The sequence below is a fragment of the Cydia strobilella genome, chromosome 13, assembly GCF_947568885.1.
Source record: "Cydia strobilella chromosome 13, ilCydStro3.1, whole genome shotgun sequence".
NCBI lineage: Eukaryota > Metazoa > Arthropoda > Insecta > Lepidoptera > Tortricidae > Cydia > Cydia strobilella.
In genome coordinates this window covers 12,943,661-12,957,189 of record NC_086053.1, presented here as the reverse complement: position 1 = coordinate 12,957,189, position 13,529 = coordinate 12,943,661, and the positions used below count along the sequence as shown (strand labels likewise).

The following is a 13,529-nucleotide window of genomic DNA, read 5'->3' as shown; positions in this document are numbered from 1 at the left end:
AAATATAGTAAAACGAGGAAAAAAATGGTACAATTTATTACTATTATTTATAAGGTTTAATATAAATATTTCGACTGATGTAAGAAAAATATATTAGAATAAAGTTAATTTAAATATACTTTTGTTTATCTTCTCCTAGCTTGAAGGAAAAGTCTCCTAGCGACTTATATCTATATATGTAAGGGGTCTCCGTATCGCAATGATTACCAACTTATATTTAAATAATGTAGACATAGACGATGTGACGGCAATGAAATGTTTAGGCTAAGCGTATGCTGACGCAGGCGGCGCATCAAAGTTTGCATATTTTGCAGGGCAGGGCAGTTGGGACAGACGTAGGCCTCCTCCGCATGCTGCGACGTACTGCTGGTACTACAGCACTGACGACTGTCTATAATTTTGTAGAGTCTCACCAACGTCAGTGTGTTCTATTGCGAGAATGCTATTATATATATGACGAGACGAGACGAGAGCTACCTAATAGCAAACGTTTACTCTGTATTAGATCAGCTTACTGATACAGTTCTGTATTATTCAGTTCAGTTTTGTATTATTTTGCACTAGAGGTTCGGGTTTGTTAGAAGCGGCACTGGTTAAACAGTGCCAGCCTGCGTCGACCGAGTGGATCCGTGTCCAGAGGAAAGTGGCAGGCGCCTCCACCATGGTGGTTTATCATCATGTAGTCAAAGCAGTTCGTCACACCGTCGCCGTTGCAGTCCTGAGGTGAAATTCATATTATTTTAGATCATCGTTTTACTGCTAGTTGGCTATGAGAACAGAAGATACCAACTACTGACATACGGAAGAGACCAAACTATGTGCGTCTAAAATGTTACAAGTTCGAAAAGTACGTATTTAAAAGTTCGAAAACTAGTGAAAAAATTAGTACCGGGATATTACCTACATTATAAGATGCAACATAATAAGGACAGGACAGTTACCTATACATACATTCATGAGTTAGACTATGTTAGTTACCTTTCCAAACTTCGCCATGTAGCCTTCAATTATCTTTAAAGAGCAGTGGTAGTCCCGCGCGCAGTCTTCGAACGCTGCAAAAAACGAGCACGGTTACATGACATCATTCATTTCTAAGTACTCCAAAAACTCGTAATGAGGTTGCGCTAAGGTTGCCGGATGCCTTTACTAGATTCAATCTTTCCTCAATTTATTATAGAGCAACAGGGTTTAAAAAAAATTTGGAGGGACCACAGGTGTGACCATAACTTATTGATGTGTGCCCTTAGGCAGTACCTACCTAGCAAGAAAGCCTCAAGTCAAGAAAGTCATACAGGGATATTGGGTAATGTGCTTATCATGCTCCTAGTCGTTAACTTTGAGAGACGTGTCGTGAATCTAATTGCTACGTAGGTATATGATCTGCACAATTTAGTCAGATCAGGGAGGCCTAGACAAGATGACAATCGTTGATAGAAAGCACCAATCGAAACTTCAATAATGTATCGAAATAGTTACGTGACCTTTCGTAGCATCTGTCATCCCGATACATTTTCGCCAAGGATATAAGTAGGTATACCTACCTACCTTGTTCTCTCACCGGATCGTCGTCAGGCAGCGTAGGCTTGCCAGCATCCACCCAGTACCCTGGGTAAGTAGAAGGGCCCGCAGTAGCCCCCGATCAGTCATGCGACGCGTTGTAGCCGGCCATGTGGCAAATGAAACGGCAGCAGGCCTCGTTCAGGCTGGAGATGACTCCTGGAGCTAGTTAAAGTCAAAAATATGTAAGTAGCCTACCTTGCTCCCTCACGGGATCGTCGTCAGGCAGCGTGGGCTTGCCGGCATCCACCCAGTACACTCTGGATATGTAGAAGGGACCGCAGTAGCCCCCCGAGCAGGCGTGCGACGTGTTGCAGCCAGCCACATGGCAGAGGCAGCGGTAGCAAGCTTCGTTCAAGTTGGAGATGTACACTCCTGAAGTCAGATTGTCATAAGTAGGTAATGCAAATTCATCTTTTTCTTTTAATCTTGTTAGGGTGTAGGCAGGGCTCGAATCACAATACCACTGACTTCGATCCGGATAGGCAGTTGGGTTGGGATCACCATCCTTCACCCTATAAGTAAGGGTTATGAAATCTATCTTTTCGCAAGTTATTTTCTGCTATATTGCTGCTATATTACATTACAGGAAAACATCAAGTACCATTTTCTGTTCTTCTGAGCAGAGAGTGTCCGACAAAAGCATCACGTGATCACCTGTCATGTCATAGAAAAGTAAGGGCCGGAAGCTCCGGCCCGGTCACGGCCCGGTCTAACGTGAGTCATCCTTTATAGGGCTTTTAGAAGGCTTATTACATTTACCTTTTCGTCGGACCTTTTGGCTGAAAGGTACCAAGAAAAGTATAGGTGTATTATGCCAGAGTCTGATAATATGCTAAAGTTCGTAAGTAATGTACGAGTATTAAACCTACTTACTCGTATGTTTGCAGAATATGAGTTTCTTTTAATAATAATGTCAAGTACATTTGATAAGATTAGGTACATAAATACATTAACTACAAGTTAAGTCCAAGTTGTTTCATGAGATAGGACTAAAATAATAATTTAAGAACATTGATTGAAATATGTCGTGAGCCGGATATGGTGAAATTGTAAACAATATCAGAAAGGCACTTACCAAGAGCGTTGGAACATAACATAACAACCACTAAACACAAATAACACAATATCCTAAAACATAACTTCATTATGAGAAATATACCTATTTATAAATTTTCTAGAAGAGACGACAGCTCTACCATTTTAGACCACACTGACGCTTTACTGTCTTATTTCCACAAAAAAACTACATAAAATATGTGCGTTTGTTGACGAATAGTATAAAAAACGTCGTAGGTACAAAGTGCTCTTTGGCTGGCCTTCTAAACGTCACTAGCACATGAAGACTAGCCAGCAACTGTGGGTTTTCTCGTGCTCGAGTGTTCTACATAAATTATTGTCAGATGGAACACGACCTATTACGTAGTATATTCAACTTTAAGTTTGGCTGTTATTGAAGCGTAACCAATTAAATAAACTTACGGAAGTACCTACTGTCGGGATTAGATAATAGCTATTTGTTTTACAAGGGGGAAAAGTTGTTTCTTAACTCCTGGTGCTAATTAATAGCACGATTGATACATGTTTGATACTCGAGCAAGCAAAAGATTCCAAAGTTGAGTTGAACCACAAGCTTAGTGAATCTTTAAATGAAGAGGAAGCTTTAGCGTTGCGAGGGTTTCAAGGCCCGGGGGTTAAACAAACTTTGCTACGGAGTGAAACCACCTCAAAATTTGTATCAAGTTACATTGCCACTCTTTAGGATAAAATGCAATTTTCTCATCAGTTTTTAAACAATAAAGAGAATCTATACGAGCCGGAATATATTAATATATTAATGAAATTATACGTTACTGCGGCTTTTCCTCTTCATTTAAAAATTAATTTAACCCCTATGGTTCAGCGTATACCTACTCCGAAAAAAAAAGGCCTTTCATAAAACAAAAAAAATGTGTCGAGTACGTAAAAAAATTGTGCGTCATATTTAAATGACGGGTACACGATTTTGATTATCTTCCGTTTCCTCGTACTTATTTAATGAATAACGTTTTCGCAATAACCTAACATGAGGTTATATGTTATTAGTTAATTAGTTATGGGCGCACGTGATTTTGCGAGGCTTGTTGACAATGTTCTGCGAATCGAGACTTATGTTTTATTCATGTTATGCCAGACTTCGCAATAATTAATATACATCCGCTTGTGGGAACAATGCTTTATTTCTTATAAACAATAAGTTTCAAAAATGGTACAATTATACGTTAATGAAATACGTGTTTGAAAAAATACAGCTACTGAGTGGTTTAGACAAAAATGTTAAAACTCTTCTTGGTAACTAATCTTACAAAATAGTTACAAATTTTTTTTGCCACTGCTACAGATTTTTTTTGCAGTTTCTAAGCGCATGCGATGCTTCAATGCTGACGATTTTTTATATACCAATAAGAAAAATAAGTTAGATAAGTTTTAAAGTTTTATCAATCTATAAATAATCCTATTATATATAGTGTTTTGTTGTTGTCTTGTTTCTTTAACACTTTTAAGTAAGTAATATAATTTGTTTATTTTATAAGACTCGTAGAAAACGTGATATTCATGATAACCTTTTGTAACTTTAGCTTGATACTCAATGAACATCTCGTCATTACGAGAATTTTCCATTTTCCCTTTGAGCTAATCCGGATGTGTATTTACAAAAGTGGCTCAAAATTTTAGGAAAACAACAACAAAATATTAAAGAGTCAAACAAGTGTAAGTAGGTAACCTAGAAGGCACATAATTAAAAAAAAAAAGAAAAATAATAAATTGAAATCTTGGTAGAGTTAAATCAAGACAGGTCTGCAACGATTTTGATAGCACACTTATATTATTCAAGTGGACGAAAACTAGAGCATGGACGAAAACTAGCGCAATGTGCTAGTGTTATACCTATCGCTACGAAACTAAACGAAATCATGTCTACATAATTTACCTGTCATATTTTATTATACTATTAAATAGTAAATCTTAGCAAATGGCAGCCATTTTGTAAATTACAGTCTACCTGATGAGACGGCAGCGTGTATCGCCGTGATATCAATCGTATAATTCATATACATACTTGATATCCATCGTATATAGGTATAGTTATTAATTAGTATACTGTCTGCACTGTTTGCCCCACGATTTCGGGTCAAATTCGACAATTGAAATATGTAGATATCCATACATGGAGTTTCATGAGACAGTTTGTCTTACAACTCTCACCTCACTAGGGATGGATTAACACTTAAATCACTCAAAAGGAGTTCAGCATTTCCATTTCAGGAAAATGACACAGTGAAAGCTCTTTTTAGGGTTCCGTACCCAAAGGGTAAAAAGTGTAAAAACGGGACCCTATTACTATTAAGACTCCGCTGTCCGTCTGTCCGTCCGTCTGTCCGTCTGTCTGTCACCAGGCTGTATCTCATGAACCGTGATAGCTAGACAGTTGAAATTTTCACAGATGATGTAATTCTGTTGCCGCTTGTTCACGCGCCTATGAGGCGTGAACTATATTCTTGATTTTGTTGTTGTAATAATGAAAACTTGTTATTATAATAAATCAGAATATTATTTATTGTATTTTTACATTGAATGTATTGACATTTGTCTTATTGTTTTTATAGCGAATGTTTTATGACATATATTTAAAATTATAGTTTTATAAGTAGCATCCGCGCTAGACCACAAAGGTTGCATCGCTAACACCGCTATAACAACAAATACTAAAAACAGAATAATGTAAATATTTAAATGGGGCTCCCATACAACAAACGTTATTTTTTTGCTGTTTTTTTCCGTAATGGTACTGAACCCTTCGTGCGCGAGTCCGACTCGCACTTGGCCGGTTTTTTCAAGTTCATTTGTTTTACTACTACCCGGGTTGCGAAACTCCTCCTCCGAGCCCGGGAAAATCAGCATATTACATACTGTTTCACTAGTCTAGTTATTAAAATTATTATAAAACCCTTTCATTTATAAATTCTATAATATATTTGTTGCAATATTTGATGTCAGACAAATTGGGAAAGTTATACCACAATTAGGAATAAATATATCCTTGCACCGACTTTAATGTTATGCAACGGTTTAGGCCCTACAGGATTCGGAATGTATTGAAAAAAAAAATAAAGTATTGAAATAGAAAAGCTTTTATTTTGTTCGTAAAATTAGATATAAAATATTAGTAATGTACCTACGACCGACGACGAACATGGCCAAATAAAGTATTCGCTCAGTATTTATTTGGTAAACATTAGGTTTGTGATATTTTGTTTTGGCTCGCGTATATTTTGACAACTAAATAATTCAAGTAACAAAAAAATGGTAAAATAAAAATTGTCCAAATGAGGAAATGTCTAAAGATTGTTTTGCAAAAAATTCTGTTGTGAAACATTTTTATGCTATTTGTTGAGTTGGGAAATTATTATTTGGCATAAAACTTTCGGAAATCCATTAGTAACTCGTTTTTAGTTGACATCAATTGCAAGATTTTGTAGTAGGTAGTATCACAGAATAAATAATAGTACTAGGTAGAGAAGGTTCACTCTCTAACAAAACGCGTCTATTACGACAGATATGACCGCAAGGTGGCGCAAGCGCGAGCAGGCGTCCGTTACGTAGCGGTGCGCGGCAATTACTATGGCTAGACACCAAAATTGGTGTGGGCTGAATGTACTTGTAGCCACGCCTGGTAGTATCTTAGTGTCGGTTAAGACTCGAGTAATTCAAGCTCCTAAGTTTTTCAGACTCTTATAATTAAGTCTAAGCTCGAGTTCTCTTCGACTTGTTAGATACCCGAGTCTTCTGTAGAGACTTGAGGATTTAACAGAGAATTATCATTTTTTTTACAAACTGTACATACTGTTTTCGTGTAAAATTCTTGGGTTGGGTTGGGTATGTAGGTACTCCATACAATAACACTTACATTCTTTAACGGTACTAGAATTTTGATAAATCGTACAAAATTGTTGCCACAGTCTTTATTCGAAGGCATCGAGTCCTTTGCAGTTACACTTAAAAATAGACTCGATAAAGGACTCGACTCGGGACTCAAAAGATTCGGAAGTTTTTTTAGCGCAGTCTCGTAAAAACGAGTCATGGTCTTCAATTGTAGACTCAAAAGACTCGAGTTACTGCCAACACTAGTACCTAGTTATTGTGTACGAATATTTACGATCAAATAATATAAGGTAGCCACAGTGTATTATAGAAACCATAATAAAAAGGTGATTGTGAAATAAGAACGGCTGAAAGTTATTGTGGCCGTATAGGCGAAATGTATCACTTCGATTTATGTTTATTTTGTATCATAACTGGTAAGTTTATATTAAGTATACCTGAGATACTACACATTTAGATTTCTGTGCCACTTCGTGTCTTGTGATTTTGTCACACTGACCATAATATGAGATCCCTCATTTCATTTTAAAATTTCATCGTGATCGCTAACTTCGGGCAATAGCCTCCTAAGGCCCAGCCATACAAATGAAAGGCACAAAATTTGCCACTGAAATTTGAACCTATAGTGCAGGGAATAGTTGAAATTTATTTTTTTGAAAATTCAACGAAACAAAAGAAATGCAACTCTGTTCCAATTGTATTATGGTTTAAGCTTCATCGGACTGAATAAGTACTGTAGATAGGACCTTGGGCCTTAGGAGGATAGAGAAATGTCACACGTATTTCGGCGGGTCTGTAGGAATCTTCCTAAGGGCTGGCGGATCGGATTGGCCCACAGAAAGGAAATGGAAAATCCAAAAGCCATACAATTAGGCCCGTGAAAAGAACCCGGGTGCGGGAGTGCCGTGTGTGCAAGCGTTGCGGGATGGACTTCGGGTCAAAATGTTCTGGTCTATAACATTTTTCAAGATTCAATACAATTTTGAGAAGTTTTGCGAGATTCAATGCAATTTTGCAAAATTTTGCGTTGTAAGATGGTTGTAAGGTTATATATAATTGTATTGAGATGACATCTGTCACCGACCACCGTACCCATCCGGTTTGAAAAATACTATGAGTGAATGTATTTATTTTCAGCTATTATTAATACGGCGGACAATAAGAGATACGATATTGAAGAAGAATCTAAAAATGAATATGGCCTCGACTTGCAACACGTCTTGCGACAATTTCGAAGATCGGACGATTACGTCAAAATATTGAAAATGAGGGTAAGATCGCCTAATGATTTTCTTATAACATCATATATAGATACCTATGTTTGTAGGGGAGACTGTTGTATTACGGACATACTTGTAGGTACCTCGACAATAGGACATTTGTCCAAATCTTGATACTCACGCCAGCACTTCTTTAATAAAGTTACAGTTTACTTGAAAATAGTTGTCGATTTTGCATGTATAGGTAACCAGCCTAAAAGTTTATGGTTAATTATTATTAATTATGGTTTATTATTTTTGTATGTATTTTTGCACATTGTAGTTTTTCCTCAATCATCCGTTGATCACGAACGCTGTAAAGGGTTCGAAACGTCGGGATGTATTACAAATTCAATATACCTACGCGATATCGCAATATAATCCGTTTTCATAGTTTTATTTCATGAGTAACTATCGCGGTAACCGAAGACAATATTATATAATAACTAATTACGTATATTGGGGCCATTTGGGACAAAACCATTTTTTCCTATTTTTCCAACAGCTTACCACAGTCAGTAGTCTCTCATAATTTTTTTACCACAACAGCTGGTAAAGGCTCTCTTGATTGTTCAAAAACTGATAGAAAGTTGCATTTTATCCACATGTGGGGCAAAGTAATCAGATGCAAATTTTGAGTTAGTGCCCTAGGGAAAAATAGTTATTTGTTATACAAGGGTGCAAAGTTGTATTTTACCCGCAAGTGTAGAATTGAAACACGAGCAAGCGAAAGGATTCTATAGGTAAATGGATCCTGAGCGTAGCGAGTGTTTCAACACACGAGAAGTAAAATACATTTGCGCCCGTGTGTAATACAAAACTTTTCACCTCACTATAGCGAGGAAAGTGCATCATCCACAGGCGTTAGATCAGCTTCATCACTGGAATCACTCATTTCTTTACGATATTATAACAGAAAACTCTGGAAGTTGTGTATTTTTACGCAAGTCGGTGAGAAAAGGTTTTGAGTAAAAAAATTGTTGACAATGTTGACATTTCTGATGTATGAAATGTCAACGATGCGTTTTGAAATTGCATCGACTCAACTTGTGCGTTCAGAATTATATTTACATCATTATAAAAAAAAACGTTTCTTATGGAATTTTAAGGTTTATGACTTAAAATCATTAAATAAAGCTAAATTTGGTATTTTTATTATATTCTGAAACCATTTATTTAATGATAATTAATATCGAACGAACCATTATCATGAGCGTTTTACGTTTTGTTATCTGTCAAGCTACTTAATTAAACACGCTCAATCCAAGGTCAAATTACTTTCCCCACTAGTGGATAAAACGCGTTTTTCCCTGCTTGTATTGAAGGATAAACGACAACTTTCCGAGCTAGTGAGGGGAAAATTAAATGACACCTATTTCAGTTTATAAGAAAAAAACCTGTGCGCGGTCCTCATAATGGATGCACAAAAGTTTATTTGGTTAATCTGGAAACCTTATTCTGTTCTAGACAAATGAATTTCATGTGTTTTTTATGGACGTAGTCACACACAGCTTAGATTGGCATTATCATAAAATGAAAGCGGAGATACAGGCTACATATGGTCTTAACAAATCAGCACCCCCTGCAGAAATACAAACAACCACTTTACAAACACAGTAAGTTTTGAGAAATTGTGGAGATGTTCTTATTTTAAGACGAGGCCTAGCCAAGATGACAATAGTTGAATAGAAAATGCCAATCGAAACCTAAATGTATAATGTACCTATGGAAATAATCATTAACTTTTCACCTCAGCAGCTCGAACAAGCCTACTTTCGTCACTCCCTGGAGTGAGGAAAGTGCGACTTTCCTCACTCCAGGGAGTGAAACAATGTAGCTTTTTAATTTAGTGAAGGCCATGAACTTCATACTTTTTTTTTTTTTATGGTATGCTATGGTACGGTACGGTACGGTACGGTCCGGTCCGGTCCGGTCCGGTACGGTACGGTACGGTCCGGTCCGGTCCGGTCCGGTCCGTCTCGTCTCGTATCGTATCGTATCGTATCGTATCGTATCGTACATATTATAGTACTTTTTTTCTGTTTATTCTGTGTAATTCGAAATACATTTTAACCTTTAATATGTTCTCACTACTGAGGTGAAAAATGATGTGTGCAACACGAGAGCAAAGTTATTTTACATCTCGTGTTTTTGAGTCCCTCGCTACGCTCAAGATTCTACCTTAGAATTACTCGCTTCGCTCGTGATTAAATTGTAGAATCTTTCGCTTTCTCGGGACTCAAAATAAACACTCGCAAGAAAAACCAACTTTCCTCTCTTGTTGCCCAAATAACTATTTCGTAACATCTTTCATCCCGATTATTTTTAACTTTTTATATGTATACTTAGTTATAGTACCTAGTTAATAAGGAATGTTTGCATGCTTCTTTAAGTAAAATGTACGCACTTAAAATTACCCACTGTCCAACTATGTTTACCACTACATTTTTGCAAATAAATATCTTATCTTAACCGACTTCCAAATCTCAAAACGAGGATGTTCTCAATTCGGTAGGTTTTTTTCTTTATGTTTGTTACTCCATATCTCCCGTCATTTCTGGACCGATTTAGATTTGTTTTTTCTTTTCGTTTATCGTTGTGATTTTTATCTTGGCTAGGCCCTGATATTAATTGACAACCCTGCTCGAAGTACGAATAATGAAATTCCAATCAATGCGTCAAGTATTTGGGTCTGAAGGTGGCAGCCTATCAAATTTAGGGAATACAATAATGAAACAATACGAAGCGATTGTCGATCGCAGTTGTCAATCTGACCTGCTAGCATGAGTTGCGTTCTCGCGCGCGACTCCATACATCTAGCGCGACTTCAAGTATGGACTCGCGCGCGAGAACGCAACTTTTGCTAGACCGCCAGATGTGCTTATTAGTTTTAATCGGAAACGTAATAGGCATAATGGTATTGATAGACATCTACTGTTAGTCGATTTGTTGACAATTAACCATGCGTTATGGCATAAGAGACCAAAAGTTGACGTCATCAACATCATCAGCCCATACCAGTCTAGTTGGACCCCTGATTTACGCATCCAGTAATTATTCACTCTCCCGTGACGGTGAATTTTGACATTTCAGACCATATCTCGCGCCAGCAGCGATTACTACACCTACCTACAGCGATTGTTGAGCCATTTAGTGTTCTAGCTAAATTTGACAGTCCATAGCGACCAACCAATAACAACAACCAATATTGAACAACCAATTTAGCTAGCACCCTAAATGGCTCAACAATCACGGAGCGTGATCGTATCTATTTAGGCATGACACATTGCATATTTATAATTTGGGACAAGTCTAGCGGGATCCCCCTTATGTTATTTATCCAAATCTTCATCATTGTAGGTATCTCAAGCTTACTCGAAGCTATTGTCCACAGTTGTATAACCTGCGTATATCAGGTTCGTTATCGTGACCACCAATGTTGATTATGTTGATACCATTTGTTTGGTTTGGTCTTCTTGCTTGATTCTCGTCGTACACGTTGAAGAATTTCCAAGATGACGAACCATATCGCAGCGCTCCGTGCGATATGATTTGACACCTTGTCATTCCAATTTCACCTATGCTTGTGATCTTGGAAAACACTAAGAGCGGGCACTACATTTTCAATTATAATATTAAACGTAGTACTCCACTAAACTAAACACATTCAAAATGCTCAATAGCATAGCGGATGAAACACAGGTCCATCGGCATTTTAAACTCAACGGATAGACCATTGGGTCACTTGCACCATCCAGGGTTAGCCACTTACTCGGGGTTAACCGTTAAAACAGGGTTAAATTGTACTGGGTACTCCGGGTTTAACCAGTTAGTGGCTAACCCTGGATGGCGCAAGTGGCCCTTAGAGTATGAATAGTACCTTTCCTCTAGGTGGTACTATTCATACTCTAATTGAACTTTGAACTTTGTGGTCTTTCTGAAGTTTAAGCATGTCTAAAGTTTGCATAGACCACCTAAAGAGTTGTATCCATACTCTAGGTTCTCTAAAGGTAGCCGGCATACATAAGTAGGTATCTATAATTTAGATATATCTAAAGTATAGATAGACCACAGGGTTAGGGTTATATTCACCCTCCGTTCTAGATGGTTGACAGAGTTAACAGTACTATCCACAATTTGATGTAGGTGTTTTATTTACACATTAGAGAATGCATACTGACTGAATGTGTAAATCATGGGCCCAGTTGAATAGTGCGGACTGATGGTAATAATGATGTCGACTTTCTAGAGCAACCACCGTTTGCATCCCTGGGGATTCCACACAAAAAACTTGTCCACCTCCGAAAAACGCTGCCACAGTTCCGGTCAGCCGCCAATTGTTGTATGAGTAGGTACCTGCCGTATTGAATTAAATAAGTTTTTAGCCAAATTTTCAATTTTCGTACCTACAAGCTTTTATCGCTAACTGTACGTTACCTTCCAAAGGCAACTAAAACTCATGGAGACAATTGTAACAACCCCTAATAGTTTGCGTTGTTTTATCACAAAGTTCCCATGACCACCTCCTGCCTCGATCATCTGATCAGCTCCATGTTATTATAATATTGTATTGTCATCCAATTTACATATGTATGCAAAATTTCAGCTCAATCAGAAATCGGGAAGTGGGTCAAATTTAGCTTCCAAGATTTGACCCACACTAACTACAACATAACCACAGAATAAGTAATAGTATTATCATAACATAACTACAAGCTAACTAAAGCTTGACCAGGAATATATGATTACGCGGTGCGCCATGTTGCGTAATTTCACTGGAACTAATTTTTTCATACTATAATACTGAACTAAAATATATATATACTAATTAAAATATTTTCAATTATGTATTAACATTATCCAGAGAGGAAAATGGGGACTAGGTTCGGGGCGGTCGTCCACTTTCGTCTTAAGTGATCGTGTGCGTAGCCAACATGCAATCGTTAACGCTCCGTAGCGAACGAAACGCAACTGTCACTGTCACACTAGTGGGGAAGAGTTACTACGATACGCTACGGAGCGTTAACGATTGGTACGTTGGCTACGAGGGTTCCCTATTGTGTTGCAGAAAGTTTTTTTGGCATATTTTTGTATTGCATAATGTTACTTGGCAGAAATGTCGTTTGGACCTTTCGCATACTGCTTTTCGCATACTGCTTTTCGCATAATATTTGCAGAATTTCTTTTTGCATCATATTGTTTGGCAGAAAACCCTAACCTTAAAAACTACTAAGAAAATTCTGCCAAATGAATATTATGCGAAATGACTATTACGAAAGTATCATTCGACTAAAAGTTTTCTGCGATACGTGTTATGCGAAGTGTATTTCTGACAAATAATATTCTGCCAGATGAGCGTACCTAACCCGGCTACGAGACCTGACCTCAACTCTATGGTTTATAATTACAGAGCCAAAGCCCGTATGTTGCAATCAAAACTGAACGGGCGCCGCCGCCAAGCTTCAGCCAAGGCTCTCGAGAAGTCGATACGGAACATTAAGCACATCGACGAACACCCCAAGCTGGGCTCCCAACTGACGGTGGCGGAGCGGAACTACTTTAGGAGCCTCGCATTCGAATACGCAGGGTATTTCAGTAGCATAGTTACAAACGATCCTAACCGCGGCCTTGGTCCGGTCAGCATTTCTTTTGCGTCCTTGAGGCCCCATTCTTACGAGAGCTTAAAAAGCGTTGCGTGTTCGATGCACCCATAAGTACACACACAACGCTTTTTATGCTCTCGTGCGAATGGGGCCTATCGGACGTACCGCGGCCCACTTTATTCTTCGG

At 37.9% G+C, this 13,529-nt stretch overlaps 2 protein-coding genes across 2 annotated transcripts; one reads left to right on the top strand and one right to left on the bottom strand.

Moving 5' to 3' along the window:
• Window positions 1-22: 22 nt before the first annotated feature.
• Window positions 23-2,996, bottom strand: LOC134746732 (lysozyme 1-like). The gene is made up of 4 exons (XM_063681253.1): window positions 2,636-2,996; window positions 1,756-1,932; window positions 979-1,052; window positions 23-718 (listed from the first exon to the last, which is right to left on the bottom strand). The coding sequence occupies exons 1-4, from the start codon at window positions 2,703-2,705 to the stop codon at window positions 578-580; spliced, it is 462 nt and encodes a 153-aa protein (XP_063537323.1). The 5' UTR covers window positions 2,706-2,996; the 3' UTR covers window positions 23-577.
• Window positions 2,997-6,804: 3,808 nt separating this feature from the next.
• On the top strand, window positions 6,805-9,359 carry LOC134746402 (uncharacterized). The gene is made up of 3 exons (XM_063680771.1): window positions 6,805-6,896; window positions 7,618-7,751; window positions 9,207-9,359. The coding sequence occupies exons 1-3, from the start codon at window positions 6,857-6,859 to the stop codon at window positions 9,357-9,359; spliced, it is 327 nt and encodes a 108-aa protein (XP_063536841.1). The 5' UTR covers window positions 6,805-6,856.
• Window positions 9,360-13,529: the final 4,170 nt, after the last annotated feature.